The sequence below is a fragment of the Thermobia domestica genome, chromosome 6 (genome assembly GCF_964235325.1).
Source record: "Thermobia domestica chromosome 6, izTheDome1.hap1.1, whole genome shotgun sequence".
NCBI classification, from domain to species: domain Eukaryota; kingdom Metazoa; phylum Arthropoda; class Insecta; order Zygentoma; family Lepismatidae; genus Thermobia; species Thermobia domestica.
Genome location: NC_137459.1, coordinates 17,604,600 through 17,630,287, shown reverse-complemented (window position 1 = coordinate 17,630,287; position 25,688 = coordinate 17,604,600). Strand labels below are relative to the sequence as shown.

At 36.0% G+C, this 25,688-nt stretch overlaps 1 protein-coding gene across 2 annotated transcripts in view; it reads left to right on the top strand.

Moving 5' to 3' along the window:
• Rap1 (RAS oncogene family member Rap1) overlaps positions 1 to 25,688 on the top strand; it is a 58,288-nt gene that overhangs the window by 19,892 nt on the left and 12,708 nt on the right. For both annotated transcript variants that reach the window (XM_081761346.1, XM_081761347.1), the window contains exons 2-3: positions 2,306 to 2,515; positions 16,108 to 16,236. In XM_081761346.1, coding sequence (XP_081617472.1) covers positions 2,333 to 2,515; positions 16,108 to 16,236 — 312 coding nt within the window. In that variant the 5' untranslated portion in view covers positions 2,306 to 2,332. The remainder of the gene's footprint in view (positions 1 to 2,305; positions 2,516 to 16,107; positions 16,237 to 25,688) is intronic.

Genomic DNA, 25,688 nt, shown 5'->3' with positions numbered 1-25,688 from the left:
AGCATCGGAGACGTTCGCCTTACATAGTTTAGAACCACATGCGCTTGCATGTAATCTCATGTTTGATTTAAGAGAGACAGTAACGGTAGTAATAATAATTTATTACTTTTAATTTGTATAATAGTAATCTTTCAATAACATGCGTGCACTTGCTGGTCTTTCGCGCCCTCAATTTCGGAGCTACTGCTTTATTCTAATTACATTTGTGAAACAATATTTATTTATTTATTTATTGCTGAGTTATCCGAAACAAAATGTTTGCCATAGGAGAAGTGAAAAATAGCAAAATAATTCCTATTTTGTGTTAGGATTGGTATGTATGATCAACACTGTGGAATGGGTATGTCAAATAATTTCTTTGCTTTCGGTGTGCGAATACATATACTTCACGTTTGTTGTCGTATAGATATGTTTCCTTAACTTTGATCGATTTATTCTGTATAGTTTTTTACTGTAATGCTTATGGATAAGAGCAAAACATGGCCATTACAAGCTCCATAAATATCGTAGTATCTTTCTTTGGAACCCACGCAAACGAATAATGCCAAAAGGGGTTCATAGTGGCTCAGTGGTAGAGCACTCACCTCTGGTGCACGGGGTTTTTGGTTCGATCCCAGCTCGCGCCAAGTGAGCTTTGTGGTAAACAAACACCGCGTGTGCATGAGTTTTCTCTGGGTTCTCCCATTTCTTCCTTCTTTCTTCATTCCACCATTTCGTTCATTTATCATCATCACTGTCTCCTTTAGGCTAGTCGACATAACTGTGGGACTTCAGATTTTATTATTTTTTTTTTTCAAATGCCAAAAATATTGGATAAAAATTCAGCCTACAATGCGAGAAGTGTAGTCTAAACGAATTAAGTCTGAGCCGAATCACCACACCATTGCCTACTTCACTTCTCGCCATGTCAGTTTATGCTCTTCGTTATTAATTTCTTTAGTTTGTGTCTTCAGAATGCAATGAATGATTAACTGCTCTATTGTATGGTTTGCTTTTAAAGAGTAAGGTTAAAGCTGGCCAACTCCTTGAAATATTGTAGAGAAAATATATGCACAGTACATTTTCCTTGTTAACGGACGAAGCAACAAGGGTCAAAGATCTCTGCAGAAATTGTGTGAGAAGAAAACCATATTTACATTTTCTCTCTCTCTCTCTCTCTTTCTCTTTTTTTTTTTTTTTTTTTTTGTTTAAATACCGGTAATTCGTTTAAATGAAATGAGTCATTAGCAATGTTTGCATACCGGAAACGATAACTGAAGTGGTGAATATCTATATTGATAAAGCAGATAAGGGAAAGTTGATCGGTTTATTTCATGAAAATATGATTTCCTCTTGTACGATGACTAAGTATATTGTAAATCAACTTTTTGGTGTTTAAATACTTAATCTGTATTCAAGCAAGTAAAAGACTGCTCATCTTTGTGTTAGTTTCACGTATAGCAATAATATATATTTTTGTAATCCTTAGAGTTACTTAAGAATGCCAAATGAATACTCTTTTAGAAATATGTTTTTAAACATTAAAATACACTAGGAAAGCGCGTCATGGTCAAACGGCAGTGCAAAACGTACTTTCAAGATTTCTTTGTGGTTGATAGTGTATACAGTAGTACTGTAAATAATTCGAGTAATTCATTATTCGGATATTTGACAGTATTTGTTGTTCGAATATTCGACAATGTTCGTTATTCAAATTACTTTCGAATATTCATTAAACGAACAATAATTCGAATAATGAACAATTATCCGAACAATCGTTGGAATAACGAATAATTTTTCGAATAAATCGTTTTGAATAACGAATAATTATTCGAACAAATCATTTGAATAACGAATAATTATTCTAATTTTAACAGCATTAGTGTATAGTCACCTAAGTCACTGTGCTGTATGAGTCGGTAGGTTTTGGTAGTAACGAGGGTGCAAGGACGAATTGTAGGGAAATGGTATTAAAAAGAAAGAAAAAAAAAAAGGAAAATAACATGTTGACGTCAATTTATTGCTTATATATGAAGTATTTATTATGTTATTTGATTGTACGTTCTAGGTTAAAAAAAAAAAAAAAAAAAGGGAATAAACTATAATTCCTACATACCCATGGATTCAAATGTAAGACTGGCACGTCTTGTAAATACTAAACCTAGCACCTCTTGCGAGTTGGCTGCATTTGGGTGTTGATTGATGTTAATAATTTGCTATCTTCTATTAGATACTTGTTTTGCTTCCTATATTTTGGGGTTTCGCTTTTGCAGTTAGCCAGCTGTTCTTATTAAATTGTTAACAGCTTTTCCGAATTCTTTTTCAGGAGTGGGACAGGGCAGTTCTGTTCAGGATGCGTGAGTACAAGATAGTGGTGCTAGGAAGTGGAGGTGTGGGAAAATCAGCCCTGACAGTCCAATTTGTGCAAGGGATTTTTGTGGAGAAATACGACCCAACGATCGAGGACAGTTACAGAAAGCAGGTCGAAGTGGATGGACAGCAGTGTATGCTGGAGATTCTAGATACGGCGGGCACAGTAAGTTTGAATGTATTTTGCGTGGATGTATTTTCATCCCATGTTCGGAAGACAAGATGGAGTTTGTACAGCAGTGTGAAATACGTGTTATTTGTACTGCGTGGAAAAAGATACATGTTTCTCTCTGTAATAACTTGGGCATCTTTGTTGTGACTCTAATTATTATTATTATTTTCCATTTATTTAATTTTGTAAAGTGCAAGTTGATCCAGTATGCTATAATTTTAATTGTTCTGATAATGATGCGAGGAATCGTAGATTACAGAATTTAACCATATGTCGTATTTGTTAATGCGTACCTGATAAGATGAAAGTATAAAGATGGGCAAAAACACATGACTGTTGAAATAAATGAATAGTACGTTTCATTAACTTCTAATAATGATTTGTCACTAACATACAAAGTGGTGAGGTGTTACCTTCTTGATGCTATGTTTGAAAATAATTACTTTCAAATGCTGTACATTGTGTTACACACATTGTTGACGTTGCTTTCTAAAGCTTTTCATTAACCACAGCAACATATTTTGCCAGTGTCATTTATTTGTAATATTCCTGAGAGCAATAAATATGGGTGGTTATGTTGCATACTCGGTACTTTCAAGATATACTGTGTATAAACAGTATGTGGAGAACATGGTGGCCTCATTTATGTTTGCAAATCTTGAGATTAAATAATGAGCCACGAAGCAAATTATGAAGCTGTGATATAGCTCCATGTAAGTGATCTCGCCATTAGTAGTATTGATTCTTGGGTCAAGGAAGTTGTTCAGCATGTCTACGTCAGGTACAGTGGATACTGTCACTGTATTGACATAGTCACAAAATAAGGCTTAATTATATGCGACGATGATAGAACACCAAACTCGTACATTGCGACTATTCCAAGGCCTGTGATGTGGCTTACGAGGATTGTGAACGACTAAGTGTCTGCGGTGAATAAGTCAATTAATTTATTCACTTTCACTGGCAACAAATTATACGGTTCGACAACTTACGATTCTGAACAACATGGCTCCCAGACATAGAAATCATAAGTTGGCATGAAGCATACATGCTGGACATATTCATATTTTCGTGTAGTTACTTTTCCTAACATTTATTTTTTTTCTTTTGTACATTTAAACAGGAATAAATATTTTTGTTTTGCCATAAGGTTTATAGATAGGTAGTGTTTGCGATAAGGTTGTGTATCAAGACCTAATTTTTAGTGACGTGCCATCTGGATTCTGTGGAAATGAAAATGTAGGTCTTTGAAGGATCCAGGAAATACTTAGCCGTCACAGGCCTAGAGCTGCAACATGCCTCTCAATCGCCCTTCATTTACTTCAGGTGGCTAAATTAAACTTCTGATCGATACTTTATTCTGCACGAACGAATCTTGGTTAAGCTCAGAGAACACACTTCTTGAAACTTGAAGTACTCAGTGAAGAACCATGTGATCGTGCATCGCATCAAAACTTTCTCTGAGTAGTACCCGTAATGCTGTATAATAGTTGTATGTCTATTTAAAAACAGTCGGGTGTTTTTACTCATTTACGTATTTAGTTTTGACTAACACACTACACAACAAACAGAAAACTGTAATTTTATTTGGAAGGTTAAGAATGATTATCATAGCTTCGTACACTAAAATATAGATGGTATAGACCTATGAGTATGTACAGACGTCTGTTAGGGGATCAAGTTTCAATGTCAGTTTATTTTTAGTTATGTACTAGGCAATTGGGCGTACAAAGCTTACTTATGGCCAGTTATTTATTAATTTGTTTTGCCTAAAGATGACATGATATGTCAAGTAACGTCTTGTAGACGAAAAAAGTGTATCAAATGGAGTAAAAAGTATTACTTTATATGGGAGAAATGTTTAAAAGAAGTATGAGAGGAAATACTTATCTGTAATTGGTTCTGTATGCCAATGTTTTGGGAGTGATTTTGCTATGTTCTAGTTCAGAGAGGAAGTTACAGGTCGACATTCAAAAATCGATAATCCGACTCCTTCAGATTTCTGTTGTACTAAACACATTTTCATATTTACCGCCTTGCGTGCCACTGTTCTCTACAGGCGCCGTTTGTTTCAATGGTGCTGCAGTTCTTAGGCACTATTTTATTCAGTTGAACTAAACTTCTGTTTCGTTTAGTTGGTGAACAGTAAATATTAATTTGCTTTTTATTTACTGTTCAATTTTCTTTCTATAAAGGACTGAACAAGTCTTATTTTCTGTTAAATATATACAGCATATATAACCATTCAAAATCCAGCATTTTTGAAAATCTGGTACTCCTCAGGTCCGGAGGCTGCCAAATTTTTTAACGCAGACCTACACAGGAGAAAACTAAAGAGCAGAATATAAAGGTTTCGGTGGCTGCACAAAAAGCTATTCCTAACAACAATTCCCGTGTTTCTCAATGTAACTTGGGTTTTAGTCTTCCAAAATAAAGAGCACATTGCTTTACTTGCTACAAATTATTGAATTCCTTCAATATTGAACGGAGTTGCAAGGATAGTACTGATTGCTGATCCTTGAGTTTTTAATTGTTGAATAGTATTACTAATAATAATAAACCAGAAATCTCGTTACCCTGTATTGGGTGATTGATACTTCTTTTCACTTGCTTTGACACTAAATTAGTAAAGAATTTAATATGAATGAAAGGAAACCTTAGTGGAAGGATATTCTAATTAGGAATCTCATCGATTCTCACTGTTTGATTTTCTACAATGCTCCTGGGTTTTCTCGCTTTGTGGATTCTTTTCATTTTACAGATTATTCACCTGGTTTATCGCCTTTAGCCTTAGTCTTGAAATTCGTCATGTATAGTCCCGTTCACAAAAATATGTTCTCTTGATAAATGTTTCTACCAGTAATTTCCATATTGATCAACTAATTTCAGAAGTTTTCGTGATATTAAAACTCACTGAAGAACGAAACCACTTTAGAAAGAACGAGAATATACTTTCCACCGTGTCAGGTAAATGTCAGGTTTCTCAGTATTCATTGACTCCTTTTTTTACTGGACACATTCTAAATACTTTATTCATAAGTAGCTAAAATGCCCGTTCTTCGCACGGGGAGAATAGTTTTATGGAAAATATAAAGGTAACTAAGAAAGTTCTGTCGCTTTTTCACCCACCATCTTTGAACATTGATGCGTCATCTAAGACTTACCTGGAAGGTCAAAAATAGCCCCCATCAGTATCGACGACCTTCTGCCAACGTTCTGGATGGCCATGGATTCCATCGCTGTAGAACTTGGTGGACCGTGAAGCGAAGAAGGTATCAAGCGCATTTTGCACCTCTACTAGGGATTTGAACTGGCGTCCTCTAAGGTGATTGTCCAAGGAATGGAACAGGTGATAATAGGACGGTGCAATGTCCGGGGAGTATGGCGAATGCAATAGTGTTTCCCATCCAATGCGTAGAATTGTATTCCGGGTCTCCTAGCCACGTGGGACTTAGTGTTGTCCTGTAACAGGAGGACCCTTTTGCAATTCAAAAGTGCTGGCTCCAGCGAGTTTTTCTTGAACACGGCTCAGCTGATGATGGTACACAGTTGCATTGATGCACTGACCAGCTGGTAGCAGTTCCCGATGTACGATGCCGCGAGCAGTCCACCAAAAAAAAAGGAGGACCTTTTTCTGGTGCAGTGCTGGTTTCGGCGGGTTTGCAACCGGTTCATGGAATGCTTACCAATGATGATAGCGCCATGGAGCTTCGTACAGGACCCACTTCTCATCACATGTCAACACCCTGTTCAGAAATGGCTCCTTCCTCAGACGAGACAGCAAAAAAAAAAAAAAAAAAAAAGTTGTCTGTTCGCGTTGCTTCTGGCCCGCAGTCAAATCATCTGCGACCTATCGATCCAACTTGTAGTGTTTCCCAAGTTGAAGGTGCTGTCGAATGGTTTCTTCACTCACACTGAATTGTAGTCCCAGTTCCTCACATGTCTGGCCAGTGTTCACCTCAATTGCTGCCTGAAGATATTCATTTTGTACATGTCTTTGTGGTGGACAAACACCGTGCTCGTGGGTTTTCTCGGGGTTCTCCCGTTTCCTCCCACTTTCTTCATTCCACCATTTCACTCATCTCTCATCATCACCGTCTCCTTTAGCCTAACCGGCATAACCGTGGGACGTAAAACTTAAAGATTTCATTTCATTTTCATTTTGTACATGTGTTAGTCTTCCGGAACGTGGTGCTTCTTCGAGTGTTTCGTCACCGTCCTTAGACTTGTTAAACCACCGCTGCACTGCCCGCGTAGTCACTACACCCTCACCAAAGGCCTGACATATTTTCCGCCCCGCTACAGTGGCGTTTGATCCCAGTTTGAACTCGTGCAGCATATACGCCCTTATGACGCTCTGTGGAGGTTCCATGTTCACTCTGTCCTTAACGCACGTTCACTTTGTAACTGAATTGCTATAGCTAGGTAGTGTGTTGGATATTCCCACACCAACAACTGACCTTCGCCTTATCTCGATTAGCATTCAACTCACGATGTGAGGGCCAATTGAACACAAACCTCTACAAAAAAAGCTATAGAACTTTCTTGGTTACCTTTATATTTCAATCCCCTTTCCCTTAGAGGGGCCGCGGTGGCTCAGTGGTAGTGTTCACCTCTGGTGCTAGGTGTTCCGGGTTCGATCCCAGCCCCCCACAAAGTGGACCTTGTGGTGGACAAACACTGTGTGCTGTGTGGGTTTCCTCGGGGTTCTCCCGTTTCCTCCCACTTTATTCATTCCATCATTTCATTCATTTCTCATCACCGTCTTCTTTAGCCTAGCCGGCATAACCGTGGGACGTAAAACTCAAAAATTTCATTTCCTTTTCCCTTAGAATATTTGAGTTTAACGTCCCTTTCAGCAGCGAGGCTATATGAGACGGAACCTACTGCAGGGCTTTTTTTAAGCTACCTTTTTGTATCCAAATGGATACCCAGTCCCAGAACTTGGATACCCAGGCTCAGCAGTTTGGATACCAGTGCTCCCTATAAAAATCTTTAAATTACTGGAAGAGTACTTGAACAATAAAGGGCCTATCCAGTTTGAATGATGTAAACAGACCTTTTGGGAGATGGCAAAAATTCAGCTTAAATGTGGAAGAGATTATGCATATTCTAATTCGAAAAGCAAATTGTCCTAAAATGGATGGAATATACTCAAAAACAGCACGAAACACTAACATTAATGTCAATGGAAAATCTACGGAAAACAAATAATTCCTCCACTTATCTCAAAAAACAAAACAGGGAGATGGCTGAAATTAAGTTCCAAATGTAGAAGAGACTACGCAGATTCTATATTCCTAAAGCAATTTGTCCTAAAATGGATGGAACATAGTTAAAAAGCACGAAACATTAATATTAATGTCACGAAAAATCAATGGGAAACAAGAATCTCCTCCACTTATGTCAAAAACCTGAAGAGGGAGATGTCTAAAAAAAGAAATTGTCCTAAAATGGATGGAACATAGTCAAGAAAGATCACGAAACATGGAAAAGTCAAGTCAATGGAAAATCAGTGAAAAAAGTGTTGTCCACATATCTCAGAAACTGTAACAAGGGGATGGCTAATAGAGAGCTTATTGCAAAGATATAGTGAAGAGCTTATAAATGATGTATAGCACATACAGTAGGGTAAATATAGGTAGAACATTGTCAAAAATCAAGTTGATTGAGTAAAATCAATAATAATGATAAAGTATATGTGTCTTCTTCGAATTACCCAGGTCACTCCACGCGGAGGTTACGTGCTTGAAATATCACATCTTGATTTGGAATCTCCAGACTCGATTTAGCATGCAACGTGACTTTTGATCTGATCACGTGAAACCGTCTGGTGCTTATGGTAAACCGGATAGGCTCTTAGTTGAAATACTTGGTTCGCTTTCCAGAGATTCTCAATTCTCATTATCGCCCAATTCCAGTCTTCTCAAAGATTGTTCTCTTTAACGTATCCTGGCCTAAACATTTTCTGGCAACCAAACATTTCATGTCGGCTATGGGCAATATCGCTATTTGAGATTTGTTTAGACAATTTTTCTGACATAATTAATAGATGGCACAAACTTGTAAGAAAGTAAGAGATTGTCCACTTAGTACAAAGCGCTATTTTTAACAATTTTTGACCCTCTTTGTTGCACAGTTACCTTCAGTGGAGAGGCTGAGCTCCAAAATTTTAGGATTTCTTTAGGAAACGAATCAAATGTTACTCATAATCTTCAAGCCCCTTCTCCCAAAAGTTTGGGATTCCTATACACGAAATATTCCTAGGAGAAGCCCCTATCAAAATATCTTTATAAATCTGTCGCTATTACCTTTGTGCCCATCCACCTTTTCCCGTATACTCAGATACTAGAATCTCTAATACTGAGTCACTGTATACTTTTCCGTTTTTTCTTCAGCGCGAGTTTTCTTAAATATTGCCAGAAAAAATCCTTTTCTTTGGTAATCAATCAATGCCATTTATTCGGGGATAGTAGATCATGTTTAAATTCCGTGACAGTAATTGTAATACAGGTATTAAGACTGCTAGTGATATTAACGGCTCTGTGAAGCCTTTGGGGAAAAACCTACTCAATTATATTCTAAACATGTAAGAAACCAAACAATGCAATTGAAGTGTGAAAATAATACTAGAAATTAATCAGTTGTAAATAGAATAACACGCTTTAAAACAGGAGAGATTTAAACCATAAAGATAAATTTTGATTACATTGTTTCTTAAAAAATAAAATATTGGTAGTAATATTTAGTATTGAATACATACGTATACACCTAAAATGATTTCGTTAGGGAAATGTTTAGTCAGGCTCACATATTGTTATTTCTTTGTTGAGTTGTTTGTCTTGTATTGTGTGTTTTTTGCCCTCTCCATCTCTCTAGTCGCGTTTCTTTGTCATTGTCCTGTCTATGTCCAACTTAAATATATGGATATAAAAATAAATAAATGAAGGAAAATATCCAATCATGATAGCACAGTATGGTTTTATCTTTAAATACCGACCTGAGGACGGATCTGAGCCAAAATGTAAAAACATGTCTGCTCCTGTATTAATGGCGATGTGTTAAATCCGAAATGAAATGGCTAGCAAAAGTCTGACAAATACGTCATTTTGTATGTCATTATTTCAAAAGTGTACATTACACAAAACTGCGCTTTAAAAACTCTGTGCGTTTGAATTTTGCTATGTGTGTGTAAAGGGCCCTTTTGTGCCTGGATACCCAGTAGCGATTTCTTAAAAAATGCACTGACCTACTGATTGACATGGAATCCGAAGCACGTGATCTCCTGCCGGGAAACGAGCCCGGGTCTCCTACCCCATAGAATATTTATTTCAATAAAAGTGTAATAAAATACAGAAGACACTCTACTTTTGGCAGAAATATTGAAATCTCCTAACACCACAGAATACATCTTTTAATCAAATTGATATGAATAATAATAAAAAGTTTAAAGTGGGTTCTATCCATCTTCCAAAAGTCATTTCGAACAGGTCAGTCATTTTCCCGCCCCGAAAAGTATGAACTCGACATAGATCTGTCATTTTTGACATTTTATTTTTCACGTCCCCATTTCTTCTGCCGATGTGGATGGAGTTAAACAACATTAGAAGCGTCAGTGTTCATTTCAGCGACCCCAAGAACTTATATACACGCCCCTCCCCTCCTCCTCTTAGGTGTGGAAGTGGCCTTACCCTAACTGGGGGGATGAACTTGGATTTAAAGTCCATCGAAACTGTCACCAGTCAGCTCATAGACCTCAAAAACTGGATTTGACATTAATATCGGTCATTTTCGAATATTTTTTATTTTTTTCTCCCTTCTCTCCCCCTAGGTACTAGAGGGGGGGGGGTCTTACCCTCGACAGTACTTTTTTTTCCAGACAGCAGGTAATATGTGGGTCAAGTTTAGTTAAAATAATTCCAGAGTTATTTCAGACATGCATTCCACACATGCATCCATATTTTTATATATATAAAGATTAGACTGGCTTAAATGGTTTCAGCATATGTATCGTAACTCGATTCAAATGAAAAGCTGAAATTTTACACAATGTAATTTTGTTTCCTCTTTGTTTTCGTCTAGTGATCGCTTGTCTGTATTGTCTGGAACCAAATAGATAACCGTTGAATGAAGTGGGAGTAGGCAGTGCACTCCGCAATCGAAAAAAGTTGAGCAGGTTGTCTTCGTTCTTATATAATTAGTGTGAAGGTTTTTAGTGATACGTTTTCTCCCTGCATGCTGTTTGCCAGGAAACTGTCTGTTTAAAGGTTCTTGACAGTTTCCGAGCATGCTACCGTCCTCCAACTTGTCTGCTACTGTGGCAAAGATTGCAAGTTCCTTCTTCTTTTTAACAATTCGAAACGACAAACAAACGTTTAAGTCTGCGGAGCTATATTGCGCACAAAGTTAAGATTGTAATCCTTAAAATAATGTCATCTCGCAAATTATAAATTTTAAACAGTATCAGATCGAATTTGTACACGCGGCTACACAGGAAGTCCAACGGATTTTTTTTATCCCTAAAGGTTGCTTTTGCTCCATACTCAGAGATGTACTAAGTTATTACTGCGGGGAGGTTTTTAGTTTTGATATACAAGGATTGCTGTAAGAGGAGACCAATGAATGTGCATTATAAAAGATGATTTTGTTAAAAATCTGTAGTGAGACGTAATCGTGGAAAGTGTAATCAGTTTCTTATTTTTGCCATAGTGTTTAATACATACCATGGGTGATACCAGCGTAAGAGCTTCAAAGTTGGTGAAAATTTAAATGATTAATGTATCTTGTGATATCTCAACCGAGTTAACAAAAGATCCTGTGGTATAAGGTACTCGTCGGTCCCACGTCTAATTTCGTTTTACTTTTTTTAGTATTACAGTAATCAAACAATAATACTAAAATTTATCCGCGTAATTAATTAGTATTTAGATTTATTTATGTATTTTTTTGCGCATTACCAGCATCACCAGCATTTATGGCCTTAAACCCATTACATATGAGGAATGACGTCCCGTGGCGAGGATACTATCTAGGGTAGAAGGAAAGCGGCCTGGGAAATGTCTGTTAGGTAGTATCCCCGGATTTGCCTGGAAAGCCTAGGAAAAGCCTTACTTACGATGCTTAGCCTGAAAAAGCTGTTGAACGAGTGTTCCCACCGGGAATTAGTATTTAGAAAATACTGATTAATGAAATAATTTGTATTGTGTGTATCTTTTCCAATGTGAGTAATGCTTTCGAATTATGGCGTCGAACTGCCCAAGAACCAAGATATTTTCAATAACATTGTTTAGTACAGTAGTATTTTGTACCTAGTGAAAAATTATTACGTTTTTCTTTGATTTCTGCAGTTCCTCGATTTCACTGACTTCTCACTGTGTATGTGGGTTTTCTCGGGGTTCTCCCGTTTCCTCCTACTTCATTCCACCATTTCATTCATTCTCATCATCACAGTCTCCTTCAGCCTAGCCGGCATAACAGTGGGACATAAAACTTAGATTTTCCCCCCAACTCATTGCATATACTTAACGCTTAACAAGCTTGTTCCATCTATCTTCCCCTAATTTTTGTTGAGGAAACATTTGTCTGAGTCGAAACTGCAAATTCGTCAATATAATCTCGGGACGTTCTGTACACGAAAATATTTCACATTTTTTACCAATCAAGTGAAGGACTAACTCCATGTCAAGTTGTCAAGATCGGATGATTTCTGTAGACCACGTTTGATGTATTTACCGTCCTAAGGATTGATTTGATGAAAATCAAATGAAGATGGGAAAAAAATTGGGACAGAGGTAATGAGTACTTCTAATGTACGGAAAGTAATGGATAGGAAGAATATTAATGGAAGGAGGAAACGTCCGATTTAAACTTGTTTTTACACACACAGTCCTCAGTAGCAAAGAGTGAAAAAGTAATTGAATGAAAGGATTTCCTACTTTCATTAATATATGAAATAACAACCATGAAATGGTGTTCTCAATATATGGACACTGGATTGTCCAAGCACAGCAGCTAGGCTGTGGTACATGCCATGTGGTCTGAGTGGAGAGCACCAATAACAGGGGTGAGAGCGTGTTTTGCTGTTCTGGGAAGCGGACTGGGTGACTCAGTAGTTAACGTATCGGTATGGAATACCGGATATCCCGGGTTCCAGTCCCGGTCCAGTCAATTACTTTTTCAAATCTTTCGAGTTTTACGTCCCACGCTTATGCTGGCTAGGCTAAAGGAGACGTTGATGATGAGTAATGAATGAAATGGTGTAATGAAAACACTGGGATGAAACGGGAGAACCCCGAGGAAATCCACGCACACGGTGTTTGTCCACCACAAAGTTCACTTGGCGGCAGCAGGGTTTGAACCCGGGACCCCCTGCACCAGAGGTGAACATTGTATTACTGAGTCATCGCGGCCCCCCCTCAATCACTTTTTCACTCTTTGTATGTTATAATAGGAAGAATATTTTATCACGCTTATCTAAAGATGATAGTGCAGTCAGTGCTTCGGTGAGTAGTGTTCCCAGTGTGACGAATATGAGCCGTTCCTATTTAACAATAATTATTAGCGTATCTTTTTGATTATGAAAATAATCGAACACGTTTGGTCCATATTATTTTTTGTCTTTTCTCATTACAATTTACGAAATAGACAATAGTAACATTTGTTCGCTTTTTGGAAAAATATCCAGAAAACTTTTCCTTTTAGTAAGTGCACAATAATTACAGAAAATTTAAATTACTGAAAAGTAGTTGTTGATTTCGAATAGCTCACTATTACAAATACAGAGAATTTGAATGGGGAAATTGGCTGTATTTCGGTTTCAGTATCGAACGAAATACAAAATACTTTGTCACGCCTTCCAGAATAATTGGCGGATTTATTTGCACACTATTTGGTGGGAAATTATATTGACTCAGTGAGTTGTTTTCTACCGATTGTGTGTGGGAACCCGTTAGAGGTTAACTGTTTTAAAATAAAAGAAAAATATTTCTTCTACCACAGATAAAATAAAAACATCACATGCGAGAAATATTACTCTCGACCATATGGAGAACAGTTTTTGTGCGCAATATAGATCTTCTCATCTTACTGTGTCAATTCTCGTTGTTGAACACTGATTTTTGGTATGTCCCAGAAATATATAATTGTGTGTTCCTTATGCGTGAACAAAAAAAAAGTCAGGATTTTTTTTCTGCATATCCTATTAAAGAAAAAAATAGTGACTAATTACATATCTATTAATTACATCTTGTTCCTTAACCTCGGGATAAGTTTTTTTTTTTTTTTTTAAGATCATTTCTCTCAATCCAGGTTTTCTTTTCCCTTGCACAGGACATTCATTATTCCCTGGTTCAATCCCAGCTCGCGCCGTGTGGACTTTGTGATGGACAAACACCGTGCTCGTGGGTTTTCTCGGGGGTTCTCCCGTTTCCTCTCACTTTCTTCATTCCACCATTTCACTCATCTCTCATCATCACCGTCTCCTTTATCCTAACCGGCATAACCGTGGAACGTAAAACTCAAAGATTTCATTACAGGACATTAATTAAAATCTAAGAAATGCCTTACGATCATTAAAAACAATTTTCGAACGGAGTATTTAGTGTGTAATTAGTTGTCTTACTATCCGTTCAATGGAAAATTTAATTTTGAAACTTGGCTAGACTCGGTGGCAGAATCATTATTTTGAATTGGCGTGATAAACATACACACACACACACACACACACATATATATATATATATATATATATATATATATATATATATATATATATATATATATATATATATATATATATATATAAATAATATACACAATGCCCCAACTTGTAAAACATGATCCTGTGGTACTTCAATTTGTAAAAATCTTGTACGAGATTATTATTTGGTTTTTTTTTGTTTCTTTTTGATCTGGGTAGGAGTTATTTCAAGACACTAATTATTCTTGTATAGGAACACTTAAAAGTACTATGTGACGTACAAAGGATTGTGAACAGGTTTTCAAGCTATTTTCACGTGACTTTGATTTACAGAGTGAATCCTCAATTATACAAACAAATTTATTGTTACTGACTTTTTTTTTTTTTCTTTCAAACAGTTCTGTACTTCAACGATACCTGTGGCATCTGTATACATTTTGATTGATTTTAATGTAGGATAGATAACTTGGGCGATGTTGCAAAAGGACCTATCCGGTTGCAATGGTGTGAACAGACTTTTGGGGGAGAGGGCTGAAATTCAGCTCAAATGTGGAAGAGGCTATGTAGATTTTATATTCCAAAAGCAAACTGTCCTAAAATGAATAGGACATAGTCTAAAAAGCACGAAACATTAAATGTCAATGGAAAGAAAATCAATGAAAAACAATTTCTGCATTTATCTCAAAACCAAAAGAGGGAGAAGGCTGAAATTCAGCTTAAATATAGAACAGACTATGTAGATTCTACATACCAAAACCAAATTATTCAAAAATGGATGAAACATAGTAAAAAATCACGAAACATCACCATTAAAGTCAGTGGCAAATCAATTCAAAACATCAAGTCGTCAACATATCTCAAGAACTATAAGGAGATGGCTAATTGAAAGCTTATTGCAAAGGCATAATGAAGAGCTTAAAAACGACGTATATCACGTAAGGTAAATGTAGATAGAACGTTATCAAAAGTCAAGTTTGAGTAAAATCAATAATAATATGCATATTCTTCGAATTTCGGTACTTGGAAGAAGATGCGCCCCACGCGGAGGTTACGTGCTTAAAATATCTCACATGTTGATTTGGAATCTTTATAGACTATTTAGCACGCAGCGTGCCTTTTGACCTGATCACATGACACAATCTAGTCCTTAAGGCAAACCGGATAGTCTCTTAAAATGGTACCATGCTTTGATATATACAAGTCTGCTTCTAAAAGACGAAGACTACATCGTCGTTTTCTACAGTCTAGTCCAGAGATAAGTGTGAGGAATATCTGAAACAGACGAATTTTTATTTATTTATTTATTCTTTGTAATATGTTCTCTTTCCTTAAATTTGTAACTGTGACCTATGCTTATTTCTGTATAATGTAGTGTTATTCCTATTAATGAGATGTAACCTTCAGGATTACGACCAGCATGGACTACAAAAGCCTTTTAGAATGTTGCAGAATACTACTAACATTTCAGAATGGTAAAAGCTCAGAAAGATTAATTTCTGTTTTCGGAACCTTTTTCATTTTTAAAAATTTCTTCCATTTGTTTTGTGTATTTAAAATATCTGAGAACGTGCTTGTTCTCTAATGTGATTTTTGAAGGGGTAATGGGTGAACTTAATTTCAGTAATTATCTGTATTGCTATTTTAGTAAACTATGTACACTGAGCCAAACTATTTTCAGAGTATGTCAGAATCTGCATCATTCTTGGCATATCATGGAATTGAATGTAATTTTTCTTTCTTTTTCAGTTATAATAAACACTTGATTGATATATTGTAATGGTATTTATATGGATTATGCGGAAGGTGCTTTTTCTTCCAAATGTTTTAAGTGTCTAGTGTAGTGTATTCTAAATACTGCAAGTGTCTCATGATGACTGCTTAATTCCAGGAGCAATTTACGGCTATGAGGGATTTATACATGAAGAATGGACAAGGCTTCGTTTTAGTCTACTCAATAACGGCACAATCAACATTTAACGATCTTCAGGATTTAAGGGAACAAATTTTACGAGTAAAAGTAAGTACTTTCAGGCATGATTCTTAGGAAACACGGACGTTTGTAATATTACAGTGGCCACGGAACTTCGAGTAGAAGATTTGGAATTTACCTCATATTAACGCTTACATTTGTATTCTGCTGTTCAGTTAGAGTGTAAAGTTACACGGCTTTCTGGTTTGATAGGTATAACGTATTAGGAGGACGGTGTTACCTAGAGAGGAATGTAGAAGTGGAAAAAAATACATACAAACTGTTACAGTTTTCGAGCCGTGATGGGTTCATTATGATATATTTTCTCTTTCACATTGTTGTCTATGACTCAGGATATCTCTTTTCAATTCACCCATAACAATGTACTTATGATACGCTTGTCTATTTAGAAATTACAAGAGCATTTAAGAACCAAAACGTATTTATCACACGCGGTTTTATATGCTTACATATGGCATAAACAGAAAAAAAAATATATATATGGGGAAATATATATTGGTCAGAAAGTAACACATGAATGAGGCAACATAAAATAACTGATGGTGACTTGTAAAACAATAGTTAAATAATGGAAAATGTATAACAAAGGACAAGCACCGATCTCATCGAAGAGTTACGTCTTCAGAGAACAACATTTGTTGGCAATGAGAAAGTGCAACAGGAACATCCCTAACGAAATTTTGAAATCCGTGAGCGATCAGAAAATACTTCACTCGTGTGCTTTGAAGGAGAGTTGACCCAAGCGAGTTATGTCCCAAAGAAGAATAGATTGTTCTTGCCGTTGTCTTCAGCGCATCATGATAAGACTGTATTTCCCGAAAAGAAGAAACCGGATATCATCAAAACTTATAATGAAACTAAGTCGGGTGTAAATACACTACACTATCTCTGGAGGTATTTCCTAAAGAACCTTGGGCGTCAATTGGTGGACAAAGAAATCTAGAGGTATTTTGAAAATCCTCAGTGCATACAAAGTAGAGCCAAATAAGCTATTACTGCGATTAGTATCTTGAAGTACATTAAAGGACGTTTTGAAATTACCAACTACGAAAAGTATAGATGCATTCTGTGTCCACGAGATAAGGATAGAGAAGTAAAAACACGATGTACTAATTGAGGTAATCCAGCTTTCTCGTGACATGTGAAACAACTGTGTAACATATGTGCTGGTGAATTCTGAAGTGAAGTAAGTTACAGTAAAACGCATATAAAGAAAAGTGAAAGTGTAGTACATAGAAAATTTCATTTGAATATATGATATATATATACACAATGTGTTCATTTTAACTATACTATAATAAATAAAAGTAATCAACTGTATTCAACAATATAATAAACTACAAGCTTATGAAAAAGTGATTACTAACAATATTATTGACTAGGGTCTACACGGACCCCAGGTTGGCATTAACGTAAACTCTGAAAGGCTGGCGTCATAAGATTAAGAATTTCCGTAATAGTTAGGGTGGATGCGTTGAATGCTAACTCACACTCTGACCTATGGAATCCAGAGGTTCAATGCCACAATCACAAAAGCTCACCATCGAAGTCTATCCTTAGACAACTGTATCCGGTTTCTACGTTATATTCCTGTTTGTGCGAGAGCCATCTTAATATTATCCTCCCATCTGTTACTAGGCGTTTGAATGCTAGGAAAACAAATTACACCGTAGTAATGCAGTCTGAAATGTATTGTAAAATAACACAAGCCGATACAAACACACTGGCGATACAAGAATGGGAAGAAACTGTAGAAAATTAAATTTGTAAGCAGTATGCGAAAGAAAATATCCTTCCATATCACTTCTAAACCTACTAGATGTATGAAAAAAGTAGTAGCAGTAATGCAAAATTTAAACCATAAGTTCTCAAAATTATAAAATAGGCCTACATACTTTGAACATAAGTAATGACGCAATTTACAATGTTACATAAAATAACATTTTAATATTCAAGTTCAAAGTGCAAACCATCATTTCTTATGCATAGTAGTCTGTTGCACGTTTCTTTCCTTATGATATTAAATTTTATGACTTGAGCTATGCCAGTCTTTGATTACTACGTTCTAAAGGCGTAATATCGCCTTACTCAGAGCTCTTTCGTACGTTTGTTTCCTAACCTCACACCAGTACTATGAGATACATGAGAAAAGCAGGACTCATACCGAGTCACTTTTTTTTTTATAACTAAAAGTTATTTTTTTCAAGTTGGTCACTAAAAGTTACTTTTTTTTTCAAATTTGTCACTAAATGTCACTTTTTTGGGAGGTAAAGTGACTTTTTCGTGTTATTTATGTTTTGAATTGGCAGTTTTGTATGAAAAATATTATAAAAATAAATGGAAAAGGCAGAAACTTGTTACTCAGTACTCTTCTGAAAGCTTCAGTACTTGCTTCGGGGTTCTTCCGGTTGCTCCCACTTTCTTCATTCACTGTTTCATTCATTCTTATCGTTGCTCTCTCCTTTAGTCTATACAGCATAACCGTGGGACGTAAAACTGAGAGATTTAGTTTCATTTACGGCAAATTTATTTCATGCTTTTGCTCTACCAAGCTTTGTACCGTCTTTTGTCACTTAGCTGCGCATTTAAAATTAGATTATAACTGCAAATACAGAAAGGATAATAGGTATAACTTTTGTTCTCTTAAACTTGAAGGTTATGCACTCCTATTGTTACACAAATTATCTCACTATCATTATGCTAAAAACAGCAGAACACTTCACTGTACTTCATTTTTAGACTTACAAACCATTCTATACATAAGCCTCGAAAAATTATATCGATATGTCCGTGTGACAGGTAGCAGAGCACAAACTGTAAGAGGGATCGAGAGGCTTTTTTTTTTTTCAGCATCAATCGATTCAGCATCCCAAGAATAGGTTCTCTCCTCCATTAAGCCTTTATTGAAATCAGAGATGGTAGAAATCAACCATTTCCGGTTTCAATCTTGATCATCATAGAACAAAATCGGTAGGAAATAGCTACAAACTACTTTTCGCAGTCTATTGAGTACTTTCAGGACAGATTTAAACGTGTTTTGTATTTCTTATAAGAAAAGAAGTTTAAGGAATATACTATTTAACAGGTTATTTTTCTTGACTCCTCCTCTGTTCCAGCCAATCCGTAGTTCCACAACTTCGAAACGAAACTCACTTGTTTCAGTGTATATATGTATACATACATACATTTACTTACTAACTTAATTACATACTCCTCCATACTTCCCACACGTATGTGTGATTGTTTTCCCTATTTTATGTTCTTGCTTCGCGATTGTTCTAGTTCAAACAAAGGATTTCCAAAGCGACAATGGAAATTGAATGAAAACATCACTCATTAAAAGAAAAGCTTACTGTAAATTATTTCGCTAATCTCTTTACCAGGTAGGGAGAAAATAAAAACGAACAGCAAATAATAGGTGTAAAGGGTACCATCCTAAAAGTAGGGTAACCAGACTGAAAGTAGGGAGAGTCTGGTGGGGAAGATAAAAAAAAAAATAATTAGTCTTGTAGGCCGGTAGGTCCCTGTCGGTATCAGTGATATATATAAATAACGAAGAGTAACGCTTTTGGAGCTGCCCCCGTCAACGAATGTAATAAATAAAAAATATAAATAACGAAGAGTAACGTCTTTGGCGATGACACTGTCAATAGGAGTGTAATAACTAAATAAATAAATAAACATATTAATAAGAAATAGGAACGCCTTCGGTGTTGTCAATGGCAGTGAAATATATAAATAACGAAGAGTAACGCCTTTGGAGCTGCCCCTGTCAATGAATGTAATAAATAAAAAATACAAATAACGAGGAGTAACGTCTTCTGCGAAGACACTGTCAACAGGAGTGTAATAAATAAACAAACAGATTAATAAGAAATAGGAACGCCTTCGGTGTTGTCAATGGCAGTGAAATATATAAATAACGAAGAGTAACGCCTTTGGAGCTGCCCCTGTCAATGAATGTAATAAATAAACAAAAAGTAACGAGGAATACCGTCTTTGGCGATGACACTGTCAATAGGAGTGTAATAAATAAACAAACATATTAATAAGAAATAGGAACGCCTTCGGTGTTGTCAATGGCAGTGAAATATATAAATAACGAAGAGTAACGCCTTTGGAGCTGCCCCTGTCAATGAATGTAATAAATAAACAAAAAAATAACGAGGAATACCGTCCTTGGCGATGACACTGTCAATAGGAATCTAATAAATAAACAAACATATTAATAAGAAATAGGAACGCCTTCGGTGTTGTCAATGGCAGTGAAATATATAAATAACGAAGAGTAACGCCTTTGGAGCTGCCCCTGTCAATGAATGTAATAAATAAACAAAAAAGTAACGAGGAATACCGTCTTTGGCGATGACACTGTCAATAGGAATGTAATAAATAAATAAATAAACATATTAATAAGAAATAGGAACGCCTTCGGTGTTGTCAATGGCAGTGAAATATATAAATAACGAAGAGTAACGCCTTTGGAGCTGCCCCTGTCAATGAATGTAATAAATAAAAAATACGAATAACGAGGAGTAACGTCTTCTGCGAAGACACTGTCAACAGGAATGTAATAAATAAACAAACAGATTAATAAGAAATAGGAACGCCTTCGGTGTTGTCAATGGCAGTGAAATATATAAATAACGAAGAGTAACGCCTTTGGAGCTGCCCCTGTCAATGAATGTAATAAATAAACAAAAAATAACGAGGAATACCGTCTTTGGCGATGACACTGTCAATAGGAGTGTAATAAATAAATAAATAAACATATTAATAAGAAATAGGAACGCCTTCGGTATTGTCAATGGCAGTGAAATATATAAATAACGAAGAGTAACGCCTTTGGAGCTGCCCCTGTCAATGAATGTAATAAAAAAATAAAAATAACGTGGTGTAACGTGTTTGGCGATGACACTGTCAATAGGAGTGTAATAAATAAATAAACAGAATAAAAATAAATAGGAACGCCTTCGGTGTTGTCAATGGCAGTGAAATATATAAATAACGAAGAGTAACGCCTTTGGATCTGCCCCTGTCAATGAACGTAATAAATAAAAAATACAAATAACAAGGAGCAGGGCCGCCCACAGGGGGGATGTATGGCGCAAGCTGCGCCATTGCGAAAAATTTTGGGGGGGATTTTACTCTACTTTCGAACTAGCAACTTTACTGTCGGAATAGCATTAAAACACGATTTTGAGAAGCTAATTTTCAAAAATTTTCCGGGGTGAACCCCCGTACCCCCTGCTTCGATACTCGATGAATGAAGTACCGCGCAAGCAGCCGTATGAAAGGAAAGATTGGTTCGTTTTAAGATAGAAGGGCCGCCCACAGGAGGGATGAATGGCGCAAGTTGTGCCATCGAGAAAAAAATTGGGGGTAATAAAAAAAATGGGGAAGGATTTTACTCTAATGTCGAATAAGTAATTTTGCTGTCGTCAGAATAACATTGGAACACGATGCGATTTTTTTAAAATCTCGAGAATGAATCCCCCCTGCTTAGAAACTATGAATAAAGTACCGCGCAAGTTGCTATATGAAAGGATGCGCTGATCGGTTTATCGCTTTGTGTAGGTAATTTACCCATTTTCTGCTGGGAGCATTTATTTACTTCTTATTTATACCATGTATGACACTTAATAAGTAATGCTGTTCAATTGCTACATGATGTATAATAAATGAATTAATGATAATATTTTGTATAGTTTTCTGTTTGTGCGATTATATTTTCCAGGGCCTGCGGTAAACTGAAAACCAGCTCAAAAGTGGCATCACTGTGTACAATAGAGACTTTCCATGAGAGGTCGCTCCAGTAGTATTCTATATATTCAGCACCATGTATTGTACAGAGTGAAGCCAGCTAGGCAGTTGTTCGTTTTTCGCAGATCCTGGAAAATGTAATCACACATTCACACACAGAAAACTATAGAAAATATGATCATTCATCATATATCAAGTAGTAACAGAATATTGTTACGTATTATATGTCGTCCATAATAAATAAATAAATAAATGTAAACATAACCGAACAATAGATCGGTTAAAATAGCGCCAAGAATTGAAATCACAAAAATGAGCGCCAAGTTCTGGTGAACAACAATTACAAACACTCAAGGAATCACTTTCAAATTTAGATTTGAAACTTGCCTATGTTGTCTGTTGATAATTATAAAGTAGTTTGACATAATTGTGAGCTAGTGGTAACCCTACAGACAACAGCCAAGTTTCAAATCTAAATTTGAAGTGAGCCAGTGAGTGTTTGTAACTGTTGTCCACCAGAACTTGCCGCCTATTTTTGTGATTTCAATTCTTTTTAAGGCCACTCGTACTTGGCTCTTTTAAAGGAATGTTTTTTGTTGGATATCACTTCTTTTTGTAGGCTAATTTCGAGGATAACATTTTCTTTTGGTATCAAACTCAATAAATTGTAACTTGCGTCTTACTTTTTATGTACAAGGGAATTATATCAATATTTTGTAAAGAAAAATAATAATAATACTAATTGTAAAAAAAGAATACCTGTGCCATACACAGTGTGTAGAAGTTTTTATACCCTTCAATATCCTTATAGAACATATTTAGTATTGTACACTACCAAGACTACTAATAAAAGTAATGCCATTTTTATAATTACTACTGCCCCTACTACTACTACAAGCATTCTATAATACTACTACAGGAAATAAAAACAAAAATAACAATTACTAGTACTATAAAAACTACTGTTACACTGGGCAATTGTTTTTAGAGGACTTGAGTTTTGAGGAGAGAAGAGATTATTAGTTTTGGGGGGGAGTGCGCCATCAGCTATGGGGGGGAATGGGCACCCCTGACAAGGAGTAACGTCTTTGGCGATGACATTGTCAACAAGAGTGTAATAAACAAACAGATTAATAAGAAATAGGAACGCCTTCGGTGTTGTCAATGGCAGTGAAATATATAAATACGAAGAGTAACACCTTTAGAGCTGCCCCTGTCAACAAAAGTAATAAATAAAAAATAAAAATAACGAGGAGTAACGTCTTTGGCGATGATACTGTCAACAAGAGTGTAATAAATAAATAAACGGATCAGTAAGAAATAGGAACGCCTTCGGTGTTAATGGCAGTGAAATATATAAATAACAAAGAGGTGACGCCTTTGGAGCTGCCCCTGTCAAAGAATGTAATAACTACATAAATATGAAATAGCAACACCTTTGGCATTGTCCTCAATTTTGAGTGAAATAATACGGAAGAGCAATGACTTTTGCTTTGCCCTTGTCAGTTCCTGCACTCGTGTCCCGTCTTAACCAAACTTGGGCTCAGATGTCAATGGCACTGCCACCAATCAGCTTAGTGATCCCGTAAACTTCAGATTCGACACTAATGTCGGTTGTTTTGGACGTTATTTTATATATTTTTCACATCCCCCAACAGTGTATGACATAGAGGTTTAAAGTTCTACTTCAATGGCGTAGACAATGTTCTTTTTCACCTCAACTACCCCGAAAACTATTAATTTGACATAGTTATAAGCATTTTGAATATTTTATTTCTCACGCCTCTCTAATTCTCCATGACGATCGGGGCTAAAGTTTGAGTTGAAAGGCATTGGAAACATTTCAGTGAATCCGAAAATTATGAATTTGACATTAATATCTGGTTCCCCTGGTGTTTATCATCTCCTTTTATGCATAATTTTTGACCACCATAATTCCCCGCAGTGCCGAAATCAAAAAAATGGGCATTGTAGGCGAATATGCCTAGGGAAGATCTAATTGTTTACAGAATTTGATTGCTTGAGATCGTTCCTTTCTTTCTGAAAATCTGATGACACACACACATTATTATATATAATATTGTGAGTGGTGCTAAGTTCAAATTGGGGTATCATTTTTCAAGTTCCGTTATCCCCAATATTTTATATTTCTTCATTATTTTCTACATGATAATAAGTCCATTTGATATGCCTCTTTTTGTTTTCAGCTCATCGTTAAGAGATATACCGAGCGTTCTTATATTCTGAAACGAAACATATATAGGCGGATTGAAGCTTTCCAACTTTCCAAGTGGTCTTAAGAAATAGTGAAGGAATAAAAGGCAATATGTGCATTTGACACGGATCTTGTTTGTTGTTCCCTCATCACTTCTGCTCTATAAATAGAATGGAACAAGCATCAAATTATCCAACTGCACTGCTGGTTCCAGGTTCCAAACGGCCTACTGTTAAACGTAGTTTGAGTTGCATTAGTTTATGCTCCTATGTCTGATATCACATAAAAGATTTAGGGCCATTTGAGCTGCTGCTTCCAAACAATTCTAAATTTAAATTAGATTCTAAACATGTTGAGCTTTTTGATAAATCAAAAGATGACATTTTAAATGCACACACTCTCTACCATTTCGATAGTAATTTGGAAATTAGAAGTTATTCTGACGAATCCAGCATTCAGGTCGGAGACCTCCTTGCTTGTTATGACCCTTACTAGTATCGAAAAAGTATTCTTATATTGAATTCGGAGATTAATTAAACCTGAACGCCGAGCGTTCATATGGTAGAAAGAACTTTACACATTAATATACATACGTCTTACAAAAGTTCCGCTACCTCTTAGTGAGTCGAGAATTTAAATTATAGGTGCAAAATGTCTGACATCTTTAAATACACAGCCCGACAAAGTTGGAAAATATACCAGATATGGAATTTTGTTAGCAGATTATAGTTTCGAAATTTGTCATTCGGAACGACCAACACCCCACCAACATAATCAGTCACTTAGAACAGCGAGAAAGCATCAAAAAAGAAGAAAACGAAGAAACCGATAAATTTACGGAAACTGAAGAGACTAATGCTTTCCGTTTTAACACTTTGGAGGACTCAATTTGTCAAATCTGAACATAATCTTTAACGAAGAAATCTCGCAGACCTATAACGCAAGATTGAATCTTACACAGGCATTATTTCCGTTCTACAGAGAAAAGACAGCAAAAATATCAACATTACGCTTTGCTCGTTACTTTCGATTAATGGACAAGTTATTATACAGACCACAGAAACATACAAAATAGGTTCAATCTATTTGCTCGGCATTCCTAAATCATTGGCTAATAATAGTTTGAAATAGCACACAAGCAGCCAATACCACCACACTTCGGATTTATGAAGACCTACAAGATTGTCTTAAATATATACTAAATAATATTGTATTTTAAAATGTACAGGGTGAATTCCTATGACATGAGAGTTTCTTACAGCAAATTATTAGACATTTTTAAATATTCGCCATTAACTACACGAAGAGAAATATCTCAATTGATTTTCTTATTTAAATTGGTGAATGGCATTATAGATAATCATGAATGCATAAGTAAGTTAAGTTTTAATACTGCCAAAATGAACTTACGGACTAGATCGCTATTTTATACTGTAAAATCTAGAACTTCTATACATATGAATTCCCCCCTAATTAGAATTTGTCGAAATTATAATAAAGT